Source organism: Agrilus planipennis, unplaced genomic scaffold (assembly GCF_000699045.2).
Source record: "Agrilus planipennis isolate EAB-ADULT unplaced genomic scaffold, Apla_2.0 scaffold135, whole genome shotgun sequence".
Lineage (NCBI taxonomy): Eukaryota > Metazoa > Arthropoda > Insecta > Coleoptera > Buprestidae > Agrilus > Agrilus planipennis.
Window position 1 is genome coordinate 542464 of NW_020438876.1, and position 27793 is coordinate 570256.

Here is a 27793-nt window from a genome sequence, read left to right on the forward strand (position 1 = left end):
ATTATTAACGAACTTAACCATTTTGAAATCTTCTTCCAGGTAAAATGATGTAGATCAGGTGATTTCAGATAGGGAGTAAGGTTTAGCAAAGATTAATTTTGAGATACAGGTAAATCCTAGAGATACAGTTCTAAGGAAGATTATTTATAAGATTTGTTACGGTCATCGATAAACATTTACCTCGATTTGGTAAAAAAGCATCTACATAAATTACGGTCGAAGATTAATACTAACCCACTGCAGCCATCATCCCTGGAATGAGTTCAGCTTCTAGGGACGCTTTTCCTCTCGCATAAGCAGCGAGGATCATCTGTTCTGCTGTCAAACACCCATCAGCATAGGCGCATCCCAATTCACCCACCGAATGCCCAATTATACCATCTGGAACCACCCCCACAGTGTGTAGTACATCTGTTAAAGCAATCTGCAAACATGGAACATTAAAGGCAATAAAACGTAGACTTCTTCGGGTGTATTTGGAATGAGAATGAATGATACCAATTCCTTTTTTTTTATGGAAATCCAGGATAACTTTAATTTAAATATTTACCTGTACAGCCGCGATTCCTATGAAAGAATGAAGAATGTTATCGAATATTTTGGGGTCGTCAGTTGTGACGATATTAAGGAGATCAACGTTCTTTTTCTGAAGAATGGCGTGACTTCTCTGAATGGATTCGGCAAATACGGGAATCCGCATGAGATCAGAGGCCATGGTTGGCCACTGAGAACCCATTCCTGAATAAACAAACCAGACAGGACGTTTTTTGCCGGGGTAATGCTACAAAACGGTTAATTTAATTATGGTCTTAACAACTCGCAATCTTTATCTAACTTCGAATTCTTGTTTGACCTCGTTTGCCGTCAGAACGTAACCCCGATATAAATGACCTGGAATTGGGGTTGCAAAAATTTCCTGTATCAAGTTGGCGTATTCGACTTCATTTTTATGATCTTGTACCTAATATTAACATGATAAAAAAAATGTTATTTCTTTTCCACTGCTATTTCTTATTTCTTTTCTGGTTGTGCTTACCGTGCTAAGGATTTTTTGTATTGCTTCCTCTGTTCTGGTGGAAGCTATGAATAAACGTGGAAGATCATCTAAAGGGCCTTCTTTCTTAGTGTTTTTGTTTGCTTTGAGCAACAAATGGCCATACGATGAGGCCAAGCCGATCGCATTAACAGCTGCATAATCGCCTCTCCATTGAGTATTTTCGTTGACAACTTTTAGGGTACCATTGATAAGACCTTTTATATTAGGATTTGGATTTTTGTAATGTTTATTAGCAGGGATTATCCCTGAATTCATTGATATTAAAGCTTTTACCACTGCCATAAGAGACGCTGATGCTTCAGCGTGACCTATATTGGATTTAATAGATCCGAGGAGAAGAGGACCAGAACGCTTTTCGCAATAAACTTCTTCTATTGCATTTAGTTCGACTTCGTCCACATGCTTAAAAGGTTAAACAGTTCATAGAGTTATATAAAATAATTATATCATAATAGCACAGAAGCTAAAAGTTGCTGCTTAATGGTATTAGTGACAATGAACTGAAGCTATTCTGATTCGGGTCTAGATGCCGTCGTCGATTACAGTTAGTGCAAAACCATCTTCAAACCTACGAAGAGGATCCAGCAGACCATCAGATCAGTTAAGAACAAAATGGACCATTTTTCAGCCTCAAAGGTTTAGCGAATACCCCGCTTCTACGGAAAAGTATATATATGGGAATCACTAAGAGATTAATAGGAACCAGACCCAAGGGGCACAAAGCAAACTACCGGCAAGGACATTCCAAAAAGCCTACTGTGGCCGAACACGCACTGAGCAACGACAACTACAAAATACCCTTTGAGGATTGCAAATTGCTACTTTCAGCAGGATAGTCAGAGAACCCATCGAGGTCCAAACACATCCGGACAACTTCAACAAGGAGGTGGAACATCGGGAACCCGGTCCTCAGGAACACCCAAACGGTACCGACCGGCATTCCACTGTTGACCGAACCGGAACAAGTCCCCCGCCCCTCCTTCCCGACAACTACTGCAGGAGAAGTCGCAAGTCCTCATCCACCATGGAAGATAGAAGGACCTCTCCTGAACCTCGTCACTTACACTAGTGAAACGTTAGGTAGATCCGAATCAGGACACCATCAGTTCACCTTTTACCATGAAAGCATCTACCAATTTATTAGTGACTTTGTTTAGAAGCGTAGTTTAAACAACCCCGTTAAATAGTTTTACAAAAGTAATTATCAATTTACCCTGATGCCGCAACCATACGCTTCGATATAATTTACTTCTGTTGGGTCAACGTCAGTTTCAGCATAAAAATCTTTCATAAACTTGACCATGTGGGGCTGATCAACAGCAATCAAAGGACCTTCACGGTTTCCATTGAAGCAGGTCTGAGCGTTGACAATGGTACCATAAATACGTTTAGCTTTCGTTGCTCTTTGTAAATACAATACCACAATACCATCACTTCGCCCATATCCGTTAGCTGTAAATTGACGAGTTAGAAACTATTAATAGTGGGAATGCTTAATTGAACTTTATTTAATAATGTTACGACATAATATGTTAGCTACTAGTAATCCCATATATTACCATCTGCGTCGAAAGATCTTGTAATACCATCTGGGGAAAGTAACTTGATGTCGTTATACGCCCAACTCATTTCTGAATTTACGGTCAAATTTGTCGTACCAACAATGGCGGAATCACAATGTCCTTCTCTAATTGATTCATAAGCCATTCTTATTACTTCCAAACCATTCAACCAGTTGCTGTCGCAAACGTAGCTAGGACCTAATCATTGCAAAGCAAAATTTTATTTTATTTATAAAAATCGAATTATTTTATGAGAAATGTTAATTTTGATTTTTGACTTATCTCAGCTTAAGTGTATTTACCTTTCAAATTTAACCAGTATGAAATCCTGTTCGGCATCATGGATCGTGAGTGACCAGTAATGCCAAATCCACTTGCAACTGTTTCAAACAGAATGTTATCATTCTCTCCTACAGACGACCCAATAAAGACGCCTACTTTTTTTCCCCTTATATCGATAGGATTTACCCCTTTATGGAACAACAAGAAAATCATCAATCTTTATTTAACAAATGGCAAAAATAAGGTCATAGTAAAACGACTGAAACAAACGAAGCCAGAAATTAAATTTTGATTGATCCCTTTAAATTTATTAGTTTGATTTTTTCGTATAGTTTAATGGATTTAAGATTAGTATATGTTGTTTAAGTTTATTATTTAATTACCCGCATCTATGAGTGCTTCAAATGTTCTTTCCAGCACTAAACGTTGCATCGGATCCATATGGATACATTGCTGCCTATGGATTCCAAAATAAGCGGTATCAAACAATTGAATGTTAGGAATCTTTCCGATTATATTTGTCACATTGTTTTCTCCTGGAAATAAACTTTCCTTAATAGATAATGCACCTTATTCTACAAATAGGTGCGACCTGCATTTAGCAACATTTATTTTTTGAGAAAGTATGTCAATAAAACACTGGAGACTTTCACTTTTTTAATACTGTAATATTATTTCGGCCACGAAGCCATTCTCAAAACGGAATACACCGTAAGGTTATCAGTGATATAACTAATTGGACACTTACCTCCACTATTTCCACAAAAATTACTAAAATTTAAATTATGTACAATAATTTGTAAAGATTTTACAAAGTGAGTCAGACAAGGATGCACACTGTCACTTGCAGATGATATAGCAGTATTAGCATCTAGCAAGGAGAGGAGTTTAAATAAAATGGAAGCGGTATTGATAAAATAGTATTGTATGAAAATAAATAAAAGTAATACAAAAATTCTGGTATGCAAAGGAAGAAAAAGTAGGGAAAAAGCGAATATAAAGATAGGAGCCGAAAAATTAGAAGAAGTGGACTAGTAGGGATATAAAGCAGAGGATAGTGCAGGGTCGAGTCGCCTTCAATAAAAGGAAGTCACTTCTACGTTCGCGAACGATTAATTTAGAAATTCGGAAAAGATTGTTAAAGGTGAACCTATGCATGAAACACGGCGTTGTACTGGTGCGAAATATGGACGGTGAACGCGGTGGAAATGAAAAGGTTGAAAGCGTTCGAAATGTAGTCTACTGTCTCTGGAGAATGTGTTACTCTTGACCTAAACAGTATTGTAAATTCAAAAATTGAAACCCTTTAGGAGATTTTAATACTACTTTTTATCAAATTATTAACAAGAAAATCCATACTTTTACTGGAGATGAATATTATAACAAACAGTTTTTGTGGTATGAACCTTTGAAATTCTGAAGAATGCGCAGTAATTATCTAAAATGGAAATACCTTCTTTCCATCGGGAATCCAGGAAGTCGGCGTTTTCTAAAAGTAACTTTTGAAAAATTTCCACATTGATACATTTAGGAAAAAATCCCCCGATTCCAGAAATAACAATTTCTTCGCCATTCTTCATCGCGATGCAATTCAACTTGATACTGTAACACTAACTGAAGATGAAAGTACTATGAGAATGCAAATTGCAATCTTCGCGAACTTATAGATTTATTTTGACAATGGGGTCTTCATTATCATAAGTTTGGTTTTGCCCTTGGCCTTTACAATCAATTGTCTATTGCAGCATTCTACCAATTTAACAATCCTAATGTTTATTTGTAAAATTTCCAGTAGTCTCCGACATAGGTATTTATAGTTGCTCAAAATAAGAATTAACAATTTCAATGAACAACACCTTGTTAAAAACCTGTTTGCATTTTTTTTACCATTTAACATTAGATACACTTTAAAAGCAATACCTACAAAATTTCTATTCCTTTATATGATAAATAGCGATGAATAATATTAAAATAATTAAAGATGAATTAATTGAATTGGATAGTTTATTTGCAACGGTCCAATTGGATTTGATAATTATTACAACTATTATTATTAGTTAATAACATAAATGGAAAACTAAATATACAAATGCATTGTTTGTGTAGTTAAAGAATTAGCCTGTGAATGTGAACCAGTGAAAAACTTTTGGGCTTTTTTGATCAATCACAGTAACAATAATAATAATTATCATAATAATTATAAGTACTTCAAAATATTTGATATACGCCCTTGTATGTATACGTATACAGAAAATAAAGCAGTTGCATACGCGAGATAAATATGAGATGGATCTATCTAATAGTTAAAATTCGAAAAGTGTTTAATAAATCCATTCTTAACGGAGGTACAATATTTCACAATTTAGTTAGGGGTTGAACGACAGAGTTTATAATATACTTAATCTTGAAGGGCGTTTGTTTCAAATAGCCGTCTATGATTTTGCAGAGAAGAGAAAATTTTAAAATAAATCTCAAAAAAATTTTTTTTTTATTGTTAGCTATAGAACAGTTGTAATATTCATGTAGGCGGTAGGTATGGTTAGAATAAAAAATGACAATGTTTGTAGTTGCACTTTTTCATCTTTTATTGATAATTAACACTTTACACGTTCATTAATTATATCTGCTGTTTCTTGACTTTGAAGGATGCTTGTGTGATTGCCCTTCACTATTAAAATGCTGATTGCTTGGTCGCAAATCTAAAAGAGAGACAGAAATCGAAATTAGAATAACAAATTTACGTTTTTAAATAAAAATTAATTTTTTGATTACCTTGGACAAACCACAATTATCGTATTTGCTTGATCCTGTAGGCCTCAACAAAAAGATTCTTCCAGTAATCATTTTGTCATGGTTAAAATTGTAATCGAGAAGTTCGTCTATTCGATTCTTTAGCACCGTCAGTACTCTCTTAAGGAATGTCTTGCCCTCTTCCGTATATTGTAGGGAATCTAGTACCAATTGAAGACGACTGTCCCAGTCTGATAGCCGCTCCAGTTTATTATAAATCTGTTGGTTAAAAGGAACCCTGTCTCATTAAGATATCTTTGCAAAAATAGAATAAGAACTTGCCTCAGCATTTATTTTTAAATATCTCGTAAGTAGTGCGATGTCTTTCTTAACACCCGATCCCAATAACCTAAGCGTGGATTGTATGGTTTCTGGGGCCCCGTCCAAATAGTATAATTGGGTTGCGTGACCTCGTTTCTCTAACGTNTAACACCCGATCCCAATAACCTAAGCGTGGATTGGATGGTTTCTGGGGCCCCGTCCAAATAGTATAATTGGGTTGTGTGACCTCGTTTCTCTAACGTTATTGCTATTTCAGTAGCTATAGCACCACCCCACGATACAGCGACGATGTTAAAGGGTCCATTTGGTAAAATATTTTCCATTTTCTATTAAAAAATTCCAATGCAGTGTTTTCATGTATGACATTATTAACGAATAAGAAACCCGTGGACTATCCAAAATCAATAGTAACTTACGTCAACCAGGCACAGACAAATGTCGTTTATTTTTAAGTCGTTAATTGAAAAGTCGGCACAATAGACCGGACTGAGAAGGTTGCCGGCTAAATTTTCGACATATTTCTTTGGGAGCAGTCCAGGCAATATAAAGACCGGTGGCAACTCGCGAGTCTTCAAAGGACTCATCGATGACAGCTGGAAGAAGGTGGGCTCCAGAGAAGCCCGAAGAACTTGCAGTCGTAGCTCCTCGATTGTAGTAGGTAACATGCTATTCAACCCTGAGGGGAAAATATATATAGAATAATGTTGGGTAAGTTGAAATTTATACTAATTTTACTTTATTTTAAGGACGAATTGTAGGCAAGTACAGTATGAGTTTGAAACGAGCACTTGGCCCAATAAGAATTAGTATTAGAAAAATCTTGGAACATAAATGAACCTGGTTATTACGAAACAGGGTCAATCATGTACGGAAAAAGTATTAACTATTTTTACATACTGTTGTACAGCATCTGATTGCTTTCTCCAAACAGTTCATTAATTTCGTTATTTGTGACGTAAATGTGGTTCAATCGATAACTGAGGATGTCGTCCAAATCATCCAGAATATCGGAAAACTGGATTCCGTTTTGCCACTCAACCGTGCACGTCGGAAAACCGGCTTCTGACCTATTCTGACATATTCCAGTGAACTCTTTCATGAAATTCACAAACAAAGCCTTTGGAGCTTTTGTTTTTAATTCAGCATCGATGTACTGGACTGACTTTATATCAGAATTTCGAAGTTTCTCATAATTACTTGGTAGCAAGAACACCGCATTGATGGGGCCTTCAATTAAGAAAGATACCATTCAGCCTGCTCAGAGAATTTTTTGGTGCGTCACCAACATCATGATTTTTTATATTTACCTAACATGAATACTTCGGAAATGAGTTCCATCGCAGAGTCTCTGGTATGAGCTTCAAATGGTGCGTGAATGATGTCAGCATTATAAAACGACTTTAAAAGTGTTAGGCGCCTTGTTAAATTGGACTGTTGGGGTTTTGATTCGGATGCTGCTATAATTTTCTTAGCTCCTCGCAGCACAAGCCATTCTGCCATATCAATCCACGACTCCTCATTGCCACCTTAAACAAATAAATTTTTAGTTAGCATTCTGTCGAAATCCATTTTGTAATCCGGTAGCGCAAATAATACATAAGTCAAAATACACTAGTGTGTTGCTACTAGGCAATTCATTACGTCTTTTTCTTGCACTTTCAGAAATAAAATATACTTCTTACCGACTATAAGATACGATGACCGGTAATCGCAGTGAAATTTAGTCATGTTAACAGTATTTAGTTGTCCTAAAGGAAGATTATGAGTCACCTGGATGACTTTTCTGGTAATATTTCCTTTATCATTCAAATCACTGTAAAACAAATCAACAAAATGAACAATATTAAAAATATTTTTGTAAAATTTTTGTTACCTTAAGAGCTTCTCGGCATCAAATTTATCGTAGACTGTTTTAACCAAACGTCTCACCACGAAATTATCAATACCTTTTTGGATGAGGTTGACAATAGACCGTTTTTCTTCAGTTGAACATTGGAATATTGACTCAGGGGAGACGCTGTAGAAACTTACGTTTTTCATGAAAATTCCCAACCCCAACGTTCCGTTTTGTTCCATGTCATACTGCCCTAATTGGATGAATCTTCCATACGTACCAAGACATCTCAACGACGCTTCAAACAATCTTCCCGATAAATTATTAATAACCACTTGGGCACCCTTCCCTTGTGTTGCCAACAAGAATAAAGGTTCGAAATCCGCAGTCACACTACTGTATACATTTCTATCAGTAAGCTAAAAAAAAAATGTTTACGGAATCGTTTAAAGAAAATTTGGCTGACTAGGAAAATGTTTGATTTGTCAAAATTTATAATTTAATATTAATCCCATTTTGGGGCAAATGCTGCTAATGCCTTTTAGATCAGAGATCTTCCCAGAAAAGAAGAAAGGGGTGCTCTACTTACCCTTCCAAATTTCTGTAAGACATAGGCCTTCTGTTCGTCCGTCGCAACCGTNGGTCCATTTGGTAAAATATTTTCCATTTTCTATTAAAACATTCCAATGCAGTGCTTTCATGTATGGCATTATTAATGAATAAGAAAACCGTGGACTATCCAAAATCAATAGCAACTTACGTCAGCCAGACGAAGAGAAACGTCCTTTATTTTTATACTGTTAATTGAAAAGTCGGCACAATAGACCGGGTTTAGGAGATTCCCTGCTAAATTTTCAACGTATCTTTTCGGAAGCAGTCCTGGGACTATGAAAACGGGTGGTAACTCGGGGGTCTTCAGGGGACTCTTCGACGACAACTGGATGAAAGTCGGTTTCACTGATGCCTGGAAAGCTTGCAGTCTCAGATCTTCAATTGTAGCGGGCAACATATTGTTCAACTCTAAAGAGAAAAAAATACAAGTAGGTAGAAAATAGTATAGTGTAAAAGCGAATAAGAATTATTACGTAGGAATTAAACTAGCCTACTTGCCAGGATTAAGACGCAGGACCAATTAGTTCTGAAAAAAGCTTTAGTGATTTTTACTTACTTTTGTACAGCATCTGATTGCTTTCTTCAAACAGTTCATTAATTTCGTTGTTTTTAACATAAATGTAGTTGGAACGATAACTGAGGATGTCGTCCAAATCATCCAGAATATCGGAAAACTGGATTCCTTGTTGCCACTCAACCGTGCACGTCGGAAATCCGGCTTCTGACCGATTCTGACATACCCCAGTGACCTCTTTCATCAAATTCACAAACAAAGTCTTCGGTGCTTTTGTTTTTAATGCAGCATCGATGTACTGGACTGACTTTATATCAGAATTTCGAAGTTGATCAGAATTAGTTGGTAACAAGAACACCGCATGGATGGGGCCTTCAATTAAAAAAGATACCATTCAGCCTGCTCAGAGAGTTTTTTGGTGCGTCACCAACATCGTAATTTTTAATATTTACCTAACATGAATACTTCGGAAATGAGTTCCATCGCAGAGTCTCTGGTATGAGCTTTAAATGGTGCGTGAATAATGTCAGCATTGTAAAACGACTGTAAAAGTGTTAGTCGCCTTGTTAAACTGGACTGTTGGGGTCTTGACTCGGATGCTGCTATAATTTTTTTGGCTCCTCGTAGCACAAGCCATTCTGCCATGTCAATCCAAGACTCTGCATTGCCACCTTAAATAAATCAGCATTCTATCAAAACTGTCAGACATCAGTGTACACCAAATTACTGCAGAAATTATGCTCTAATTATTAGTAGCTAGATTAATAGATTTTTTCTGACGAAGTATAAAAATGAAAAATCATATTCTTTCCATTAAAACAGGCAGAGTTGTTTATAATTATTGATGCTATCTTTATTCAAATTCATTTTGTTAATCACGCACCTGCTTCCTGCACTAGCGTTATCGTAATTTGTTTATCGGAAATAATAATATATAGGTCAAAGCTTGCTCGTTCGTTATAGTGCATATTAATTTTTTTAAAATTGTTTCCTTTCTTTTATACATAAAATACTTCTTACCGATTATGAGATACGATGACCGGCTGTCGCAGAAGAATTTGGTCTTTTTGTCTGTGTTAAGTTCTCCTAGAGGAATATTGTGAGTCAATTGAATGATTTTTCTGGTAATATTTCCTTTATCATTCAAATCACTGTAGGACAAATCAGCAAAATGAACTACATTAAAAATAATTTTATAAAACTTTTATTACCTTAAGAGCTTTTCGGCATCAAATTTATCGTAGACTGTTTTAACCAAACGTCTCACCACAAAATTATCAATACCTTTTTGAACGAGGTTGGCAATAGACCGTTTTTCTTCAATTGAACATTGGAATATTGACTCGGGGGAGACACTGTAGAAACTTACGCTTTTCATGAAAATTCCCAACCCCAACGTCCCATTTTGTTCCATGTCGTACTGGCCCAGTTGGATGAATCTTCCATACGTACCAAAACATCTCAACGACGCTTCAAACAATCTTCCCGATAAATTATTAATAACCACTTGAGCACCCTTCCCTTGTGTTGCTAACAAGAATAAAGGTTCGAATTCCGCAGTTACACTACTGTATACATTCCCATGAGTAAGCTACAAAAAATGTTCGAAACGAAACTCCCGAAAAAGAATAAAGGAGTGCTCCACTTACCCTTTTAAATTTCTGTAAAACATAGGTCTTCTGTTCGTCCGTCGCAACCGTAACAAAAACTTTGCATCCAATGCTAAGAGCAACAGAAACACAGGCAAAACCGATACCTGTACATGCGGAATGAATGAGTACATTGTCTCCAGGTGAAACCCTTGCTTTCTTCATCAAACAATAGTAAGCCTGAGGGTAGAAAAGATATTAGCTGAGCAGTGAGATAGTGTAGTTACAGGTTGGCTGTATTAAGCCAAAATAACTCTTGGTCGTATACATTTAGCAAACTAGGATCAAGATTAAATCACTGCTATGATTGCAAGGTAGAAAAGAGTGGAAGTACTTGTTCAAGCAGTCTTATGACTGACAACCTTATGATGATGATGATTGCAAGAACAAGACCGGGAGGCCTAAGCAAAGGCTGCTATAGCGTACAGTTTTATTACTACGTCTCCATCCTTTCTGGCTATTCTGCTGTGGTCGATTACCACAGGAGAACAGTCTAAGAACAAGTTTACAACAAAATCAATATGGAATCAATAAAAAACACCAGAGAATGAAGTGAGAGATACTGATGACCAAAATTGGTCTTGCATTCTTGGTTTGCTCATCGCTAGTGAGAGATTTGTCACTAGTTGTGGTATGAACTTGGTGTTCGAAATGAGATTGCCTACCATGACATACGAAGAGGGAACAGCTGCAGCATCCTCCAAATTCCAGTCGTTTGGCACGTTAAAGGAAAGTACAGAGTCGGGAATTACTTGATACGAACTCTTGTCAATACACGCTAAGCCCATAATAGGTTGATTTGCATTGTTTACACCGGAAAAGTCGATAACTCCCAGTTCTGGTTTTTTGTCAGGATTCAGAGATTCGTCTTTCAGGTTCAACCCAATATATCGAATACGGTTATTAGAAATAACGTTCCTGGAATTAGACAGTTACTCGTGAACAAATACAAAATACCAACAAATCAATAGTTTTTGTTCCTACCCAGTGGAATAGAGTACTTGTGCAGCGTCTTCGCGAAGTTCTGTAGGAATGGACAGGTAACTACCAATCTTACCATCACTTATGACTGTAAGAACCAGGTCATGCTTCAGTATACTTTTGAACATCGGTTTAGAATCATCAAATGTGACCTTTTCTTTATCAAGTAGAAATATGAACCTAATTTAGACATATGAAACAAATATAAACTTAGAAGTTACCGAGTTAAAATAGTACCGTACCTTAACAATTCCGAATTTTGGAATTGTTTTTGAACATCTCGGACAAAGTTGTTAATACCCTCGTATGGACTAACATTTGAAACCAGGTACAGCCTTTGCTTGGGCTGAAGATTTTCCAAAGTGTTTCTAAATTGCATGACCCATTGTAAATTATTCCTGGCTAAGTCTTTGGATGTTAAAGTGTCACCGTGAACATTAACCATTACTGCTGTGGTGTTAACAGCCTGTTGAATGCATAAAAAGACAAATTATGAGCGTTTCCCATAATGACAACTTCCCCAAATTGAACTATCTCTACTTCTTTAACTTGGAGATAAAAGAGGGTTCAAATTTCCTGAATTCCAACTACATTACAAACGCTCAAAAATTGTTTATTGTTCACATAAAGAAGTGGAATAGTAATTGTCGACAAACAATAAGTACATAAAGAGAATTGGAAATAGAGATACAAGATCAATTAAAATTCCTTTTTCTTACCTTTCTGATCAGTGAATAGTTTCTGTTGTTAAATTCAAACCGTGATACTTCAACTATGTGTGGATATGAAGCAATTTGATCATTTGAGTGTGTCAGTACAAATGCATGTGAATCGGCTAGATAATCGGCTATGTCTGAGTCAAACTCTTTATCGGACACCACAAATAGGGGATCGCTTTGCGAAGCTACAATCGACTTCGGATTTTCTACTATTGAGTACGTAGCCTGGAATATTTATTTAACAAACAATTAACTATTTGCATTATTATAATTACTTATAGTTTAATATTTACGTTAATGTCCCTGTATTTGGTCATCGTGCTTTTTATTTTATCAACAATATTTTCATCTTCAGTCGTAACTTCTACCACCGAAAGGCTTCTGATGTCCTCGTAGCCTGGGACTAAAGTTATGGTCTGAATTATGAAATTAATCACATTTTCCCATGACTGCAAGAAAATGGGATCAAAATTAGTCACCTAAGAATAATTTTTTACATTTTCCTTGCGCCTCCACCAAAATTTCAAGTACAGCTACTAATATTAGTAACAACTTAAAGACAGAAATGTACTACTTCTCACTTCTAACTCAAGACTACATCAGGACACATTGTATACGCTATTACCTGGTATTTTTTATTGAAAAATGGTACAAACTCAATGCAGTTATACAAAACAGCTTTTGGTGCCCTTGGAAGGGGTGTACTTCTGACTCCACTTATCTGAATGCCATCAGAATAAATTAAGCCAGTTGATGCATTGAAATTGACCTTTGTATCTAGAATTTTTAAAGGAATTAAAACGTACTGGAAATAAGTACATGATTAATGTACCTTCTGAACTAGGCATCTGAGGAATGGACACTGCAAGACGCTGGATATGGCTTGGAACCATAATATCTTGTTTACGTTCCCCGGCGTGAAAGAAGAACTGTTGCAACATTAAATCGAAAAATATCGCCCAATTATCACACCATTTAACATCAGCAACAGAACCTTAAAAAGAAACAAATATTAAGAAAAACAGTATCAGTATCGTTATGACTATTAGTCAAATAACCTTCGTTCGTAATAGTTAATGACTTTATGGATTTGTACACCCCAGAATACTGGCAACCCCTGTGATAATATTCCTGATAAAAGTCTTTAGAACTTAGCTGATAAGCTTCCTCGCCAATTTCAAGCGATGGTAGTTCTAATAAAACATTGCTTCCTGTCTCTGGAGTTTTGATGACTCCGGATACTATGATCTCATCTTCACTTATGACTTCAAATTCGCCACTGCCCTTCTGTACCATAGCGGACAAGGGTACGTGCCCTGGAATTTTCCAACTACAACACGAAACAATAACGAAATTCGTACTTACCGATTGTTGGAATGCTAAGGACTTTTTTAAAATGAAGATTTTGAAACACAAAATCTTCGCATTTGTGGAATTCGTCAATCAACATTTTATAGACGATCATCTACAAAAGTGTTTTGGATCAGAACGAGAACTATTTCCAACTTTTCAAAAATTTACCAAGTACAATGAAGGTGGTAGGATGACTCTACTGTCCAGCTTGTGTCCAGCGTAGTCCTTGAATTCTTCGGTGTTAAGGGACACTTGGATGTCTTTCACACTGACGAGGTAATTCAGTTTATCTTCGTTTCCAGTTCTCCATTCTTCGCTGTGTTCCCAATGAACAATAGACGTTAGAGAAGGAGTTCCTCGTCCAATTGGATACTCAATTTTTGGATATAACGCAGAAACTCTCATATTATCAATTCCACTAATAAACATTCTAAAATAAAGGTTGACAATGAAGCACTAATGACCTTTCAAAGGCTATTGTTCAGTAATAAAAGAATATACTGTTTCAAAGGAGTTTACTAATGAAACATAGTATGAGAAAATAGAAAAAGGAAAATAAAAACAGCGCAGTATACAGTTGGTTTATATTTTTGATAGCTGTATAATCAAAAAAAGATAATCCAAATGGGGGATTATGTAAACAGTACCTTCCAAGGCCTGACAATAAGAATTCAACGTTGCTCCTGTGTCCCCTTTGAGTCAAAGCGATATTTGTACATTCTGGTGGCAGAGACCGTTTGAGAATGGCTTGTAGAAGTCCATGGGGAGCTATTTCTATGACAATGGCGTCTTTTGGAAAATGTTTTGATCCTTCCTCAAACAAAACTGAACTAAGTAAGTTGTTAGTATGATACTCAGCTGAAGAGGTTTTCGCTAAATCACTATCCCATCTGTCTTCAGGTATAGATGTACTGATCCATTTTGAAGATCGTGGGGATGCAATTGGAATGATCTCCTTGAGATACTTCAAAAGAAACGGAGCGGCAGGTTTTATGTATCTACTGTGATAAGCGATGTTGGCAACATTAACCAGCCTGGCAAAGACACCCCTTTCTTTCAATTGTGCCACGAAATCTTCCATGTCCTTTGTTGGTCCTGATATGGTGCAACTTTCAGGACCATTGTGACATGCCACCTCTACTGTTGGTGGACACTGGCTCTTGATTTCTTGATACCCAATTCCTATAGAAATATTAACGAAGTTAATCATTATCTACTTTTCTTCCAAGTGAAATTAACTCAGCTGATTTGGTAAAACAAATAATGTTTGATAAACATTAATTTTAGATACAAGGGGATCCTAATGATTACAATTCTAATCAAGATAGTTTCATTGATTAGTTAATTGGTATGATAAAGTAATCAATACTTTGATTAGTAGACTTTTTATAATAGAAATTGACTTGGAACACAAAACTAAAGTTTATTTTCCGTTTCGATCGTGAAACCATGTCACATTTAGAGCTTCATCTTGATTCGGTGAATAGGCATTTATCATCATAGATTGTCGAATGTTCGACCATTCCCCAATTAATACTAACCCACTGCAGCCATCATCCCTGGAATAAGTTCGGCTTCTAGGGACGCTCTTCCTCTTGCATAGGCAGCGAGGATCATCTGTTCTGCTGTCAAACACCCATCAGCATAGGCGCATCCCAATTCACCCACCGAATGCCCAATTATACCATCTGGAACCACCCCCACAGTGCGCAGTACATCTGTTAAAGCAATCTGCAAACATGGAACATTAAAGGCAATAGAACGCAGGCTTCTTCGAGTGTATTTGGAATTAGAACGAATGATACCAATTCCTTTTTTTTATGAAAGTCCAGCATAACTTTAATTTAAATATTTACCTGTACAGCCGCGATTCCTATGAAAGAATGAAGAATGTTATCGAATATTTTGGGGTCGTTAGTTGTGATGATATTAAGGAGATCAACGTTCTTTTTCTGAAGGATGGCGTGACTTCTCATAATGGATTCGGCAAATACGGGAATCCGCATGAGATCAGAGGCCATGGTTGGCCACTGAGAACCCATTCCTGAATAAACAAACCAAACAGGACGCTTTTTGCCGGGGTAATGCTACAAAACGGTTAATTTAATTATGGTCTTAACAACTCGCAATCTTTATCTAACTTCAAATTCTTGTTTGACCTCGTTCCCTGCTAGAACGTAACCCCGATACAAATGGCCTGGAATTGGGGTTGCAAAAATTTCCTGTATTAAGTTCGCATATTCGGCGTCATTTTTATGCTGTTGTACCTGTTGACAAAAAGGTAATATGAGAAAAGCAAATGTAATTTAGTCTTAAAAATCACCGATCCAATTTCTATTTTGTGTATGCTTACTGTGCTTAAGATTTTCTGTATTCCATCCTCAGTTCTGGTAGAAGCTATGAATAAACGGGTAAGATCGTCTGCAGGACCTTCTTTCTTAGTCTTTTTGTTTGCTTTTATCAACAAATGACCATACGAGGAGGCCAGTCCGATAGCGTTAACAGCTGCGTAGTCACCGCTCCATGGAGTATTTTGATCGACAACTTTTAGGGTGCCATTAAGAAGACCTTTTATTTTAGGATTGGGATTTTTGTAGTGCTTATTAGCAGGAATCGTCCCGAAATTCATTGATATTAAAACTTTTACTACTGCTACAAGAGACGCTGATGCTTCAGCATGTCCAATATTGGATTTGATAGATCCAATGAGGAGAGGACCAGAACGCTTTTTGCAATAAACTTCTTCTATTGCGTTTAATTCGGTTTCATCCACGTGCTTAAAGGATTAAAACAGTGCTTTATGTCTCTTATATTTAAGAAGTAGAAATGTGAAGATTGAGGCATTTGAAGTGAGACGAAAATGTCTGGGTTGATAACTTGGTATTTGCCCCAGGAATATTTGTCGAGGAGATTAAGTAATTAATTTTCTAATTCATGTCCCTACATTCTTAGAATATCTTCGATTTCTCGTTGTTTAACTACGTACGCGAATTTTCACATCTGCTTGCTTCGGAGGTAAATGTTTGATAAATAAAATCGATTAAAGTTTGTTCTCGTGAACGCGGAAGAAAGCAAAAGCAAAGATACATAATGATATCCAAATAAGTTTCATATTTGCGACATTATTTTGAAGTGAATTCTAAAATTTTGCATGAATGAATAATTTAATTCAGTTCAATCGATACATTTCCCATTAGTATTCATCGAACATCAATTTACCTTGATGCCGCAACCATACGCTTCGACATAATGTACTTCTGTTGGGTCAACGCCAGTTTCAGCATAGAAATCTTTCATAAACTTGACCATGCTGGGCTGATCAATAGCTACCAGTGGACCCTCACGGTTTCCATTGAAGCAAGTCTTAGCATTAGTAATGGTACCATAAATACGTTTAGCTTTCGTTGCTCTTTGTAGATACAATACCACAATACCATCACTTCGCCCATATCCATTAGCTATAAATCGTTAGTTAGTAGTAGTGGGGAATTAGAAACTATTGATAGTTGAGGCGCTTCATCTTTTATACTTAATTTAACAATTAAGACATTAATTTTATATAATTTCTTAAGTGTATTATTGGTAAAATGGTTTGTTATCGCTGATATTACCGTCGGCGTCGAAGGATCGTGTAATGCCATCTGGAGAAAGCAGCTTGGCATCGTTGTATGTCCAACTTATTTCTGAATTTACGACCAAATTGGCCGTACCAATAATAGCAGAATCACAATGTCCTTCTCTAATCGATTCATAAGCCATTCTTATGACTTCCAGACCATTCAACCAGTTGCTATCGTAATCGCAGCTAGGACCTAATCATTGCAAACGCAAAATTTAAATTTTATCATTAATAGATCGAAGTCTTTTATGAGATATCCTGATTTCGGTTACTTCTCATACATCTTAATGTAAGTATTAAAGGAAGATGTACCTTTCAAATTTAACCAGTACGAAATCCTGTTCGGCATCATAGATCGTGAGTGGCCAGTAACACCAAATCCACTTACAACGGATTCGTAAAAGATATTATCATTCTCTCCTACAGATGACCCAACAAAGACACCTACCTTTTTTCCTCTTATTTCCACCGGGTTTACCCCTATGAGAAACGAGGAAATAACCATTTGAGAAATATCAATTTAAATTGATAAAGAACTTGGTATAACTGAATGGGTTTATCAAAGATGGTTTTCCGAAATATAGTGACTTTATTTTATCATCTACCTGCATCTACGAGTGCTTCAAAAGTTCTTTCTAGCATAATGCGTTGCATAGGGTCCATATGGATGCATTGTTGTCTGTGAATCCCAAAATAAGCGGTATCGAAGAACTGAATTCCAGGAACTCTTCCAATTACGTTTGTTACACCTCTTTCGCCTAGAAACAAATATTTTTTTGTTCATTACACTTTAAGCTTTTCGTGGTATTATAGATAAATGATGAAAATACCATGGACACAATATGTGGAAAATAAGGAGACATTTAAAAGGGGCACTGTAGAAGTTAATTAGTAAAAGAATACCTAAGATGCTAGGATACTTCTGAAACAGGAGTCAAAAGAGGAGGACGGCATAGAAAAATTTAGATTAGATTACTGTTTTACTTTTAGAGTAATTGGAGAATTAACTCAGGACAGTTAGGTGTCGAAATGCGTGCCCAACCAGTTTTGGGGATGACTACCCAGGGATGATGACGAAATGCACCTAATTCTACAAGTATGAATGAGGCAAAAAAATATACAGTTTGAAGGAGTAGAAGTGCCAGTGACTGCTGGTAAAGTACAGAAGTATAATTTCTCCATTTCCGTTTTCTGCAAATGAAAAGTCTCAAACCTATTCATGAAATAAATGGACTAAGACGACCCTTTTAATTAATTCTTATGCAACAAATTGCCTAAAATGAAAATGTACCTTCTTTCCATCGGGAATCCAAAAAATCGGCATTTTCCAAAAGCAACTTTTGAAAATGTTCCACATTAATGGATTTAGGAAAGTAACCCCCGATTCCAGAAATAACAACTTCTTCACCGTTCTTCATTTTAATATAATTCAAGTTGATACCGCAACACTGACTGAAGAAATTACGCTCATAATGGAAATTCTATTTAAACTTCGAAAATTTATAGATTTTCTATGACAATAGTGTTTTCATTATCATAAATTTTAATGTTTGAATTTGTCAGTAACTTTTGACGAAAACAATTTTTGCCCTTGAACTTTAAAATAGTTTATTGTGACCTCTTATTAATTTAAAATTCTTATTTGGAGTGATAATTACTTTTAAGGAAGTACCTGCTAACGTTTATCAAAAGTCACTGACACGAATAGACAATAATTTCTCTAAAAGTATTTTCTACTTGTTTGAGACTTCCAATAACCATTTATATAAATCATAAAAAAAAATATCATTTACAATTTTTCTATTTTCTTTTTTTGTAATCTTTCTTGACGATAAGAAATAAATTAATTTAATAAATTACTTTATTAGTAACACACTAATTGTGTTAATAACATTATTAAAACATAAAAGGCACAAATGGTTGAGAATTTCTAAACCAAAAATTAATGTAAGCATTTTTTGAATATACCTGTGTATAGTGATTTTTTATATACAGCACTGTTCAATAAAAATGAACATCTCTCTAAGGGTGTAAAAAAAGAATAATAACCATTATTTAAGTAAATTATCCACCATGTAATAGTCAGACGAAATTTTTTCTTATTCATTTTTAGTTTTTAAAATTCTTAGCTATATTTCATTTTAATTGGACAATTTTGAGTTTTTTTCTAAAGTTATTAATTAGTTATTTATAATTAAATTAGAAAATAAAACAAAAGGATCTTATAAAGCATAATTTATTATAATATTATAAATATAAGTGAACAACATGATGGCAGACGATAAAATACTGTCAATAAACACTATTATGTATATTTATTTTATATTTATATATTGTATAACATTTTAATGAGCGTCGAACAATAAATTACGTACATTGTGATTATGAATGATAAGGCATGTCATTATCAATCTCAGATCAATTTTATAAAAAATTAAGATTCATGTATACATAGATACATTAAGTTTTTTTTTTAACATGAACAAGTCGAAGGCTGGGGGTTGTTCAAGTCTGGCTCCTCGAAATCCCTAGGTCGTCCCCTCCTTCCTGGCATCATAGCTCGATCAACTGCAGTTTCCATACGAAGGAGAACCTTTTCTAACAACGTTTCTATAGCCCTGTTTATATTCTGACCCATTGCAGCACTTGTTTCCAAGTAAGGGTAACTGTAACAGAATACATCGAGTAATAGTTAGGTATTGCTTTCAAAACATTTACAAAAAAATATGAGTTTCAAAGAAGAAACTTCTTAAAACGATTTCTATCGAGTTTTCGTCCTTGTAGACGTTAACAATTCAGTTCTAGAACGAATTTAAAAACAATTAGAATATTTCCCTAGATTATTTGTATAATGATCGATATTAATGATTTTTCTTAGATTTTTATCTTTGCATGTTTTGAAATGAAAGGAAGGATATCAAAGAATGACTATTTTTGATATCATCATGTATGAAGTAGTTCAATTTGGGCTCCTTACCCTATCCCTATTATGCAAATAACGATCAATCAAGCTAATAATGAAATAATTTATTATTTTGGGCAAATTTGAGGTATATAGGGGAAACTACAAATGTTTGTGTAGCTTAAAAGCTTCAGTGAATACAGATAAAAACTAAATCAAAATTCTTAAGTGAACTTTGAAATTATTTGGTCCTCATTTATCTAGATCTGCATAGACAAATCAAATTTGTCTGTATGTAGAGGGTAATCCCTGGAACTACTGAATCAATTCCAAAAATTCTTTGTGTAAAAGAAAGCTGCAGTATCTGTGGCTAATATAGACTATGTTACATTTTGGAAAAAATAAGTTTTCACTTCAAAATCTGAATCCTGACAAAGCAGATGTTTGCTGCTGGTCATTCTGCAAAAAAGGAATCTTACCCATATTTTTCTGCAAATTCCCTGGCTTTCCATTCAGGAACAATACGACGGTCTTCCAAATCGGCCTTATTTCCACAAATTACTATGTCTGGTGTTTCACAGTAGGCATGTATCTAAAACAGATAAGTTTGTTAAACTTTTACATCAAATTTTATTAATTATGATATTTCTATCTTATCTAAAAGCAAAGAACTAAATCCAATGGTAAGTGTGTAGGATAAGCCATACCCTCAATTGTTCAATCCAATTTCTTATTTCAAGAAATGATTTTTCGTTAGTTAGATCAAATATTAGTAAAAATCCCATGGCATCACGATAAAATGCAGTTGTTAAGCTACGGAATCTACAGAAATAATACATACTTTGATAAAGCATCTACATTAGTGAAAATTAGTTACATTAAAAGGAAGCAAGAGGGGAATCTAGTTAATAAATGCAAATATACAAAGACATCTTTTATACCTTTCTTGACCAGCAGTGTCCCACAACTGAAGATGAATTCTATGATTTTTACCTCTAAACTGATAAACCTGCAAGATGTTATTTAGCAAAATAGTACACTGAGCAAGTAAAACCACATTTACAAGGCGTTTCTCCCTGAAATCGATGCCTACAGTAGTTATGAATTTAGAAATAAATTTCCCATCAGTATATTGGTATAAGAAGCTAGTTTTACCTACTCCAGAATCACCTAAAGCTAAAAATTTCATAAGATAGTCATACTCCATCTGAAAAAAGAATACAATTACAAAACAATAAAACACTACCTCTACAGACTTACTTTATGGCATATTTTGTGCTAATCATGCAGAAAACATATTGTTAATATGCATATATTACTGTTACAATAAATCAGGTAATTTTTAAAACAAAAAACCACAATCTGCGGTTATCTTCGATAAAAATAATAAACCATTTCCATCACCACTTTAGTGTTACCCCCACAAAATTTCATGTATCGCGCAACAAGTTGCACTCTAAAATTATTATTAGGGATTATGAGTCTTTAGTAAATATCAAGAAAGTAGATTATCACAATATTGTCTTCGCATTCATTTTTTACCTTCTTTTATAATTAATTTTTTTAGTAATTACAAAGTGAAAACAAACTACCTATTAGGTTAAGTGAGGTTATGCTATTATGGTTATCTACCCTGTATACATGATAAGGTTTTTTATAAATTAGCTTTAACACTGTTTTTCTATTTATTTATTAGTATGTGTTTCCATCCATTCAATAGAATTTTCCATTGGGGCCCACTGACTGCTCTAGGTACTAGATTTCAACTTGTCTTCTAATTCTAACCTTAATTGAAACCTATTTCAAAAGTATCCTTTTTACGTTTATTGCTTTGTATGTGCTGCAAGTTACAGAATGTATGTTTAAAATCAATTAAGGTTTATTTCAAGATTATAATTCTTATATTGGTTTTAAGGTATAATAAAAGTAGTTGCTGGTACGACAATTTATTGCAGTGAACTCTGGTGGCCTAAATCGACTGTTGGGGGCTTCATTAATAGTGCATGTTTCTTTTGCGGATTTGGATTAACATTATACAACTTTTTATCATCAGTATTTATTGGCCCAGGCTATCTACAGTTACATTGGAAACCGGTATGCTTAGATTTATGCTGAAAGTGCTTCTTGACCTAATTTTCTGCCTTTTTTATTAAGGAAAATGAAAATGATATCTTATATCTCCAATACTGTGAAGTTTGTGAAGGCTACAAAGCACCCAGGGCTCACCACTGCAAAAAGTGTAAGCTGACACCATAAGAATGCATTTAATGATTTTAATATTTGCAATTTAAGGTAATCGATGTGTCCTCAAAATGGATCACCACTGTCCTTGGATCAATAACTGTGTAGGTTGGGCAAACCAGCCATATTTTATTGCATTTCTTCTGTTTGCTGTCTTAGCCAGTATGCAGAGTTCAGTAGTACTATCATTTTCACTTTATCATGCTTTATACAGGCCCTGGTATATTTATTATAGAATTAAAAACGTTCCTATGATACATTTAAGTCTACATGGTGTTATCTTAACAGTTTTTGCTCTGGGATTGGCTGTAGGGGTTGTTGTTGCTGTTGGAATGGTATTTGTATTTCAAGTGAGTATCAAAAAGGACACAGAACAATCTACTCAGTTGAAATGTATGTTTTCTTTCTCATTTTGTATTTAATTTCATCCAACAGATGCTTGCTGTTATAAGGAATCGCACAGGCATAGAAGATTGGATTTTACAAAAGGCAATTCACCGAAGGAGCGACAGTCACGAAGTGTTTATTTTCCCATACGATTTGGGGAGAAAGGAGAATATAAGACAGGTCCTAAATTGGAGTTTACAACCTCTTGGTGATGGCATTCATTGGCCTGTGAGGGAGGGTTGTGACCAATACACACTAACAGTATGAAATGATCATTATTGTTTTCTCATATTTCTTGATTATTTCTTTTAAAGAAAGAACAATTGGAACAAAAAAATGAAAAAAAAGAAAGAAGTCGAATCTATAGCATTGTAAGACCAGTATCAGGGTCTTGGTTTCCCATTTCTTATGGTTTTGGGACTTTTTTCCATCCTGTTTGTACTGATGAGCCAAGACTGAAACTGGAAATTGGTGATGAAGTTTTGGTCACTAGGTGGCGAAAGTAAGTCTCTTTGTACTCATTTCAGATAAAGAAAGATGCTCTTCTGTAAATATATCAAATGTTAATTTGAGTTGAATTAATTTATATAGTCATTAATTTGAAAAAACTTATTACACTATTTCAATTTTTCAGATATTGGCTCTATGGAGAAAAACAAAGTCCAATTATACCAAAGTTAAAGGGGTGGTTTCCACGAAAAAGTGCTATTGAACTTACCAATAAGAAGTTGGACTAGATGATCTTCCCCTTTATCATTAAGTAGACGTTTTCAGTCATAACTATCTGATATAACTGTTTAATAAGTATAAGGGAATGTATTGAATATGTAATATATTTATTTAAAAAATGACGGGGCCTCTGCATATTGAATTTCTTATTAATAATTTTTATTAATGTAGTTCCTTCCTTTTTTGACTTACTTCTAAGATTTTACACAATTTTGTTTTCATTAAGTGGAATCTTATGTGAATAACTGCTGTATATTTTTGTAAAAATAAAAATGCTTTTATATTTTCAATGGAATATAAATTTTCATTTCCTACTATTGAGTTTTTTTATTTAGTAGGAGTTGCACCCCTTAAAACACTTGCCAATATGGCAATAAGAATAAATGCAACATTATAATGTGCAAATGTTGTTTATTTATCGTCATAAAATTACAATTATTTAAAATGTAAAATAAAAGCGTTACATATGTTATAAACATTATCTGGGAACGTTAAATGATAGTTATTAAAATAAAATATGCAATCAAAAAGTCAACTACAACGCCAACAACTTTGCGTGGTCTAATATTCATCCCCATCTTCTTCACCCTCAACTGAGTCAACTGCAACCTCTTCATAGTCCTTTTCTAAGGCTGCCAAATCCTCTCTAGCTTCAGAGAATTCCCCTTCTTCCATTCCTTCACCCACATACCAATGGACAAAAGCTCTTTTTGCATACATTAGATCAAATTTGTGATCAAGCCTAAAATTACATTACATACTAGGACAAAAAGGGTGTATAACAAAATCTACGTTAGCATTTAATTCAAAGGATTAGCCCACCTCATACAATTCCCAGTACCATTTTATACAATAGAAAATCATAAAAACTATTTTCTTACCTTGCCCATGCCTCAGCAATTGCAGTAGTATTGGATAACATGCATACAGCCCTTTGAACTTTAGCCAAATCACCCCCTGGAACAACCGTAGGCGGCTGATAATTTATACCAACTTTAAACCCAGTTGGACACCAATCCACGAACTGAATGGAACGTTTGGTTTTGATTGTAGCTATTGCTGCATTTACATCTTTTGGTACTACATCACCCCTAAAATTATTGTAATTTTGGTACATTTGAACAAAAGTTGTAGCTAAAGTCTTTATCATTATAAGTATCATTCAACTTCGATCTTTAAAATGCTGAACTTCCGCTAAAATTGAGCTTAAGTTTGAATCAAAATAGAGGCCCAGTTTCAGCCCAAAATAGTGCCCATCGTATAAAAAGTTTCCCAAGTTATTTTACCTGTATAACATGCAGCAAGCCATGTACTTCCCATGACGTGGATCACATTTGACCATTTGGTTTGCTGGTTCGAAGCAAGCATTTGTTATTTCGGCAACAGTTAATTGTTCATGGTAAGCTTTCTCAGCTGATATCACGGGGGCATATGTGGCTAGAGGAAAATGGATTCGAGGGTATGGCACCAAATTCGTTTGAAATTCTGTTAAATCCACATTTAGAGCCCCATCAAATCTCAAAGACGCTGTTATGGATGAGACGATCTAAAGTGGAGATTTTATATTAAACAAATAAATTACTAGAGGGTTTTTGACTTTGGATAAAATATCTTACTTGGCCTATTAGGCGATTCAAGTTAGTATACGTGGGACGCTCTATGTCTAAATTTCTACGACATATGTCGTAAATTGCCTCATTGTCGACCATAAAAGCGCAATCCGAATGTTCCAGGGTTGTATGAGTTGTTAAGATTGAGTTGTAAGGTTCCACGACGGCAGTAGAAACCTATAGTCAAAAACAACTTTTGAAAGACACTCTCAAGTGGAAATTATCAGTACCTAGTAAACTTTTTCTGGGGTAGGTATAATATATGGATCGAATAATTGAGTTATCACTAGCTGCTAAAGGTATAAAGAATGTTGAGAATTTGAAAGGGAAGAAACCATCCAGAAAAAGATTACAATGTAGAAAAACCACAATTATATTGTATATATGAAGTTAAAGCATTTTTGGGAGTTTTACCTGTGGAGCTGGATATATAGAGAACTCCAGTTTTGATCTCTTTCCATAATCCACACTCAGACGCTCCATTAGCAGACTGGTAAAACCAGACCCCGTGCCTCCTCCGAAAGAATGGAAGACCAGAAATCCCTGCAATAAAAGACCAACAAAATCTTAAAATAAACAATCAAATTCGACTTCGGATTTTTCTAAATGGTCTCTAAAGAAACTCGCCTGCAAACCAGTACATTGATCTGCCAATTTTCTTAATCTGTCCAAAACAACGTCCACTATTTCTTTCCCAATTGTGTAGTGTCCACGAGCGTAATTATTAGCTGCATCTTCTTTGCCAGTTATCAGTTGTTCAGGATGAAACAGTTGACGATAAGTTCCAGTTCTGACTTCGTCGACAACGGTGGGCTCTAGGTCCACGAAAACAGCCCTGGGAACATGTTTCCCCGATCCAGTTTCGCTAAAGAACGTGTTGAACGAATCGTCTCCGCCACCAATGGTCTTGTCCGATGGCATTTGACCATCAGGTTGAATTCCATGTTCTAAACAATACAATTCCCAACAGGCGTTTCCAATTTGGACGCCAGCTTGTCCAATATGAACTGATATGCATTCCCTCTAATAATTAAATCGAAAATACAATCAATATACAAAAGGAGATTTTTTCACACTTTTATATCAAAAATCATATCGAAATCTAATATATTCCTTGTTGTTTTTTTTAAGGGTTTTCAACCAAATTTTACAATTATTACTGTAATATTTTGTCGTTTGTTCGAAGATGGTATTGTGTTTCACGTAAAAAAGGAAATTTTCTTAAGAAAAAAAGTTTTTTAACTTTCTCTTTAATTAGCTTGTTACAATTGTAATATTTCCTGTATGTTGGGTTGTCTATATATTTACAAATTGCAGTTTAATTTATTTTAAAAAGAAAAGTATAAATTAGCGTCCCTTACTGCGTTTACATGGAAGAATACAATTAAAAGATGAATATTTACCAATCTTCTTCAATGAAACTGGGATTATAGCCCAATTATAGCCTTTATTTTAAATTGTCCCGGCGCCTCCACCAAAATTTTCACTAAATTTTTTAATAGTAATCGATGACAACGTTTATATGTCTGCACAAACATCTTATTTTCAGCATTAAGGCGATAGTTTAGAAGATTAATCCTCTACAACAACCATCAGCAATCAAATTTAATCCTTTTTAGTAGTACTCTTTATAGATGTGAAAAAATTTAACTTTTAGTAAGTCCTGGTTTTTATCAAGACTTTGCACAGTTTAGCTACGATCCTGAAGTTTCCAAAGGAAATTGGAGCTTAAAGAAATCTATAGGCTTACAAACATTGTGTAACAGGGTGAAATACCTTTGACAAAATAGGGAAAGCGAACAGTGAAATGTATAGGAGTGATTGATTATATTTGTGGCAATAAAGGTGACTGGTACCAAATTTCCTACAAGAACGAAAGCTGAAAATCTTTCAGGCAAGAAAATACGAAGAGAATGCAGGTATTCTCCTTGTTAATTAACTGCTAAAGAAGGCGAATTGTAACATTATCTGAAACTAAAGGAATTGTAACATTGTTTGTATCTGAAAACCAATTAACACACTTAATATCGCTTGTTTTCAAATAAGACGTTAATGTCATGATTTAGTCCATTTGTTTTAATAGTAATTAGATTTTATTTTACTAATAAGTTCCTTATAAAACTTTAAAGAAGGTTGAAGACCAATCCCATTTAGGATGAGGTATTTTTACAGAACAAATTATTAAGACACACCTATTAGTTAATCGAAAGCAATAAATTGCACACTTTAATTGCGTTCACTTAAGGCGCCCGATTCAGTTCATTTCTTTACAATTTAATTTTAACATAAATGGCACGGTTATTATGATGTCATCACTTGTCTGAGACAATAGATTATGGTTATTAAAATTGAAGACGTTGCAATTGTATTAAAGGCGATTTCACAATTGAATGATTTTGTTTTAAACAACGAACTATATTTAAAACATATTCATTTGTTTTTGCGGGGGTCAAAGCAGAAGCGTCCACGTCGCGACCCCCGGGTACTGGTTCATATACATATGTACATGAACTTGCCAATTCTGCTATAGGTACATCATCACCACCAAAGATGTTATTACACTTTTGGGGTGAACAGTAATTAAATTATTACACTTTGCTTTTGTGATGTCTCAATTTACTCAAATATTAAAAAGAAAGTTAATAAAATATCTTATAATAAAATATATAT

General features: G+C 34.9%; 5 protein-coding genes across 10 annotated transcripts in view; 1 reads left to right on the plus strand and 4 right to left on the minus strand.

Moving 5' to 3' along the window:
• The window catches only part of LOC112903898 (fatty acid synthase-like), a 21954-nt gene extending 17409 nt beyond the window's left edge, over positions 1-4545 (minus strand). The window contains exons 1-9 of the mRNA XM_025981338.1: positions 4355-4545; positions 3285-3437; positions 2922-3089; positions 2617-2817; positions 2271-2509; positions 1037-1459; positions 836-961; positions 551-781; positions 235-424 (exon numbers count right to left, since the gene is read on the minus strand). Of these exons, the coding sequence (XP_025837123.1) occupies positions 235-424; positions 551-781; positions 836-961; positions 1037-1459; positions 2271-2509; positions 2617-2817; positions 2922-3089; positions 3285-3437; positions 4355-4481 (1858 nt within the window). The 5' untranslated portion in view covers positions 4482-4545. The remainder of the gene's footprint in view (positions 1-234; positions 425-550; positions 782-835; positions 962-1036; positions 1460-2270; positions 2510-2616; positions 2818-2921; positions 3090-3284; positions 3438-4354) is intronic.
• The window catches only part of LOC108738636 (fatty acid synthase-like), a 25770-nt gene extending 7029 nt beyond the window's left edge, over positions 1-18741 (minus strand). The window contains exons 1-30 of one of the 5 annotated variants that reach the window (XM_025981335.1): positions 18546-18741; positions 17860-18012; positions 17567-17734; positions 17247-17447; positions 16855-17093; positions 15989-16411; positions 15777-15902; positions 15492-15722; positions 15177-15366; positions 14283-14817; positions 13804-14065; positions 13648-13747; positions 13341-13598; positions 13115-13276; positions 12908-13059; positions 12576-12731; positions 12283-12507; positions 11806-12029; positions 11567-11743; positions 11248-11500; positions 10583-10762; positions 10145-10524; positions 9954-10084; positions 9386-9604; positions 8976-9305; positions 8568-8827; positions 6216-6299; positions 5974-6117; positions 5674-5910; positions 5467-5600 (exon numbers count right to left, since the gene is read on the minus strand). In XM_025981335.1, coding sequence (XP_025837120.1) covers positions 5496-5600; positions 5674-5910; positions 5974-6117; positions 6216-6299; positions 8568-8827; positions 8976-9305; positions 9386-9604; positions 9954-10084; positions 10145-10524; positions 10583-10762; positions 11248-11500; positions 11567-11743; positions 11806-12029; positions 12283-12507; positions 12576-12731; positions 12908-13059; positions 13115-13276; positions 13341-13598; positions 13648-13747; positions 13804-14065; positions 14283-14817; positions 15177-15366; positions 15492-15722; positions 15777-15902; positions 15989-16411; positions 16855-17093; positions 17247-17447; positions 17567-17734; positions 17860-18012; positions 18546-18672 — 6432 coding nt within the window. In that variant the 5' untranslated portion in view covers positions 18673-18741 and the 3' untranslated portion in view covers positions 5467-5495. Of the gene's footprint in view, positions 1-5466; positions 5601-5673; positions 5911-5973; positions 6118-6199; positions 6300-7280; positions 7500-7655; positions 7787-7846; positions 8227-8396; positions 8448-8567; positions 8828-8975; positions 9306-9385; positions 9605-9953; positions 10085-10144; positions 10525-10582; positions 10763-11247; positions 11501-11566; positions 11744-11805; positions 12030-12282; positions 12508-12575; positions 12732-12907; positions 13060-13114; positions 13277-13340; positions 13599-13647; positions 13748-13803; positions 14066-14282; positions 14818-15176; positions 15367-15491; positions 15723-15776; positions 15903-15988; positions 16412-16854; positions 17094-17246; positions 17448-17566; positions 17735-17859; positions 18013-18545 lie in introns of those variants that run through there. The other 4 variants (XM_025981325.1, XM_025981329.1, XM_025981336.1 and 1 more) reach the window with 4 other exon arrangements.
• Positions 18742-19521: 780 nt separating this feature from the next.
• LOC108738661 (ras-related protein Rab-27A) lies at positions 19522-21509 on the minus strand. 2 transcript variants are annotated; one of them, XM_025981360.1, is made up of 6 exons: positions 21417-21509; positions 21220-21363; positions 21098-21165; positions 20864-20978; positions 20636-20748; positions 19522-19920 (listed from the first exon to the last, which is right to left on the minus strand). In XM_025981360.1, exons 2-6 carry the CDS (start codon positions 21361-21363, stop codon positions 19728-19730), a joined length of 633 nt encoding a protein of 210 aa, XP_025837145.1. In that variant the 5' UTR covers positions 21417-21509; the 3' UTR covers positions 19522-19727. The 2 variants fall into 2 exon arrangements, with proteins under 2 accessions (XP_025837145.1, XP_025837137.1); XM_025981352.1 differs by having other exon boundaries at positions 21098-21363.
• A 179-nt stretch (positions 21510-21688) lies between these two features.
• On the plus strand, positions 21689-23776 carry LOC108738660 (palmitoyltransferase ZDHHC6). The gene is made up of 7 exons (XM_018472183.2): positions 21689-21908; positions 22072-22250; positions 22311-22395; positions 22449-22747; positions 22833-23045; positions 23099-23286; positions 23419-23776. The coding sequence occupies exons 1-7, from the start codon at positions 21854-21856 to the stop codon at positions 23519-23521; spliced, it is 1122 nt and encodes a 373-aa protein (XP_018327685.1). The 5' UTR covers positions 21689-21853; the 3' UTR covers positions 23522-23776.
• Positions 23777-23910: 134 nt separating this feature from the next.
• Positions 23911-27793, minus strand: part of LOC108738648 (tubulin alpha-1C chain) — a 5467-nt gene continuing 1584 nt past the window's right edge. Inside the window, exons 2-7 of the mRNA XM_025981340.1 lie at positions 25751-26146; positions 25538-25666; positions 25130-25300; positions 24800-25059; positions 24395-24604; positions 23911-24255 (exon numbers count right to left, since the gene is read on the minus strand). Coding sequence (XP_025837125.1) covers positions 24075-24255; positions 24395-24604; positions 24800-25059; positions 25130-25300; positions 25538-25666; positions 25751-26146 — 1347 coding nt within the window. The 3' untranslated portion in view covers positions 23911-24074. The remainder of the gene's footprint in view (positions 24256-24394; positions 24605-24799; positions 25060-25129; positions 25301-25537; positions 25667-25750; positions 26147-27793) is intronic.

Coding starts and splice junctions, on each gene's coding strand:
- LOC108738661 (XM_025981352.1), bottom strand. CDS start 21,363: ATGGAGTATGACTATCTTATGAAATTTTTAGCTTTAGGTGATTCTGGA. Junction 20,979..21,097: donor GACACTGCTGGTCAAGAAAG/GTATAAAAGATG, acceptor TTATTTCTGTAG/ATTCCGTAGCTTAACAACTG. Junction 19,921..20,635: donor GAATTTGCAGAAAAATATGG/GTAAGATTCCTT, acceptor ATTCTGTTACAG/TTACCCTTACTTGGAAACAA.
- LOC108738660 (XM_018472183.2), top strand. CDS start 21,854: ATGTGTTTCCATCCATTCAATAGAATTTTCCATTGGGGCCCACTGACT. Junction 22,251..22,310: donor TACAGTTACATTGGAAACCG/GTATGCTTAGAT, acceptor TTTTTTATTAAG/GAAAATGAAAATGATATCTT. Junction 23,046..23,098: donor GTGACCAATACACACTAACA/GTATGAAATGAT, acceptor TTTCTTTTAAAG/AAAGAACAATTGGAACAAAA.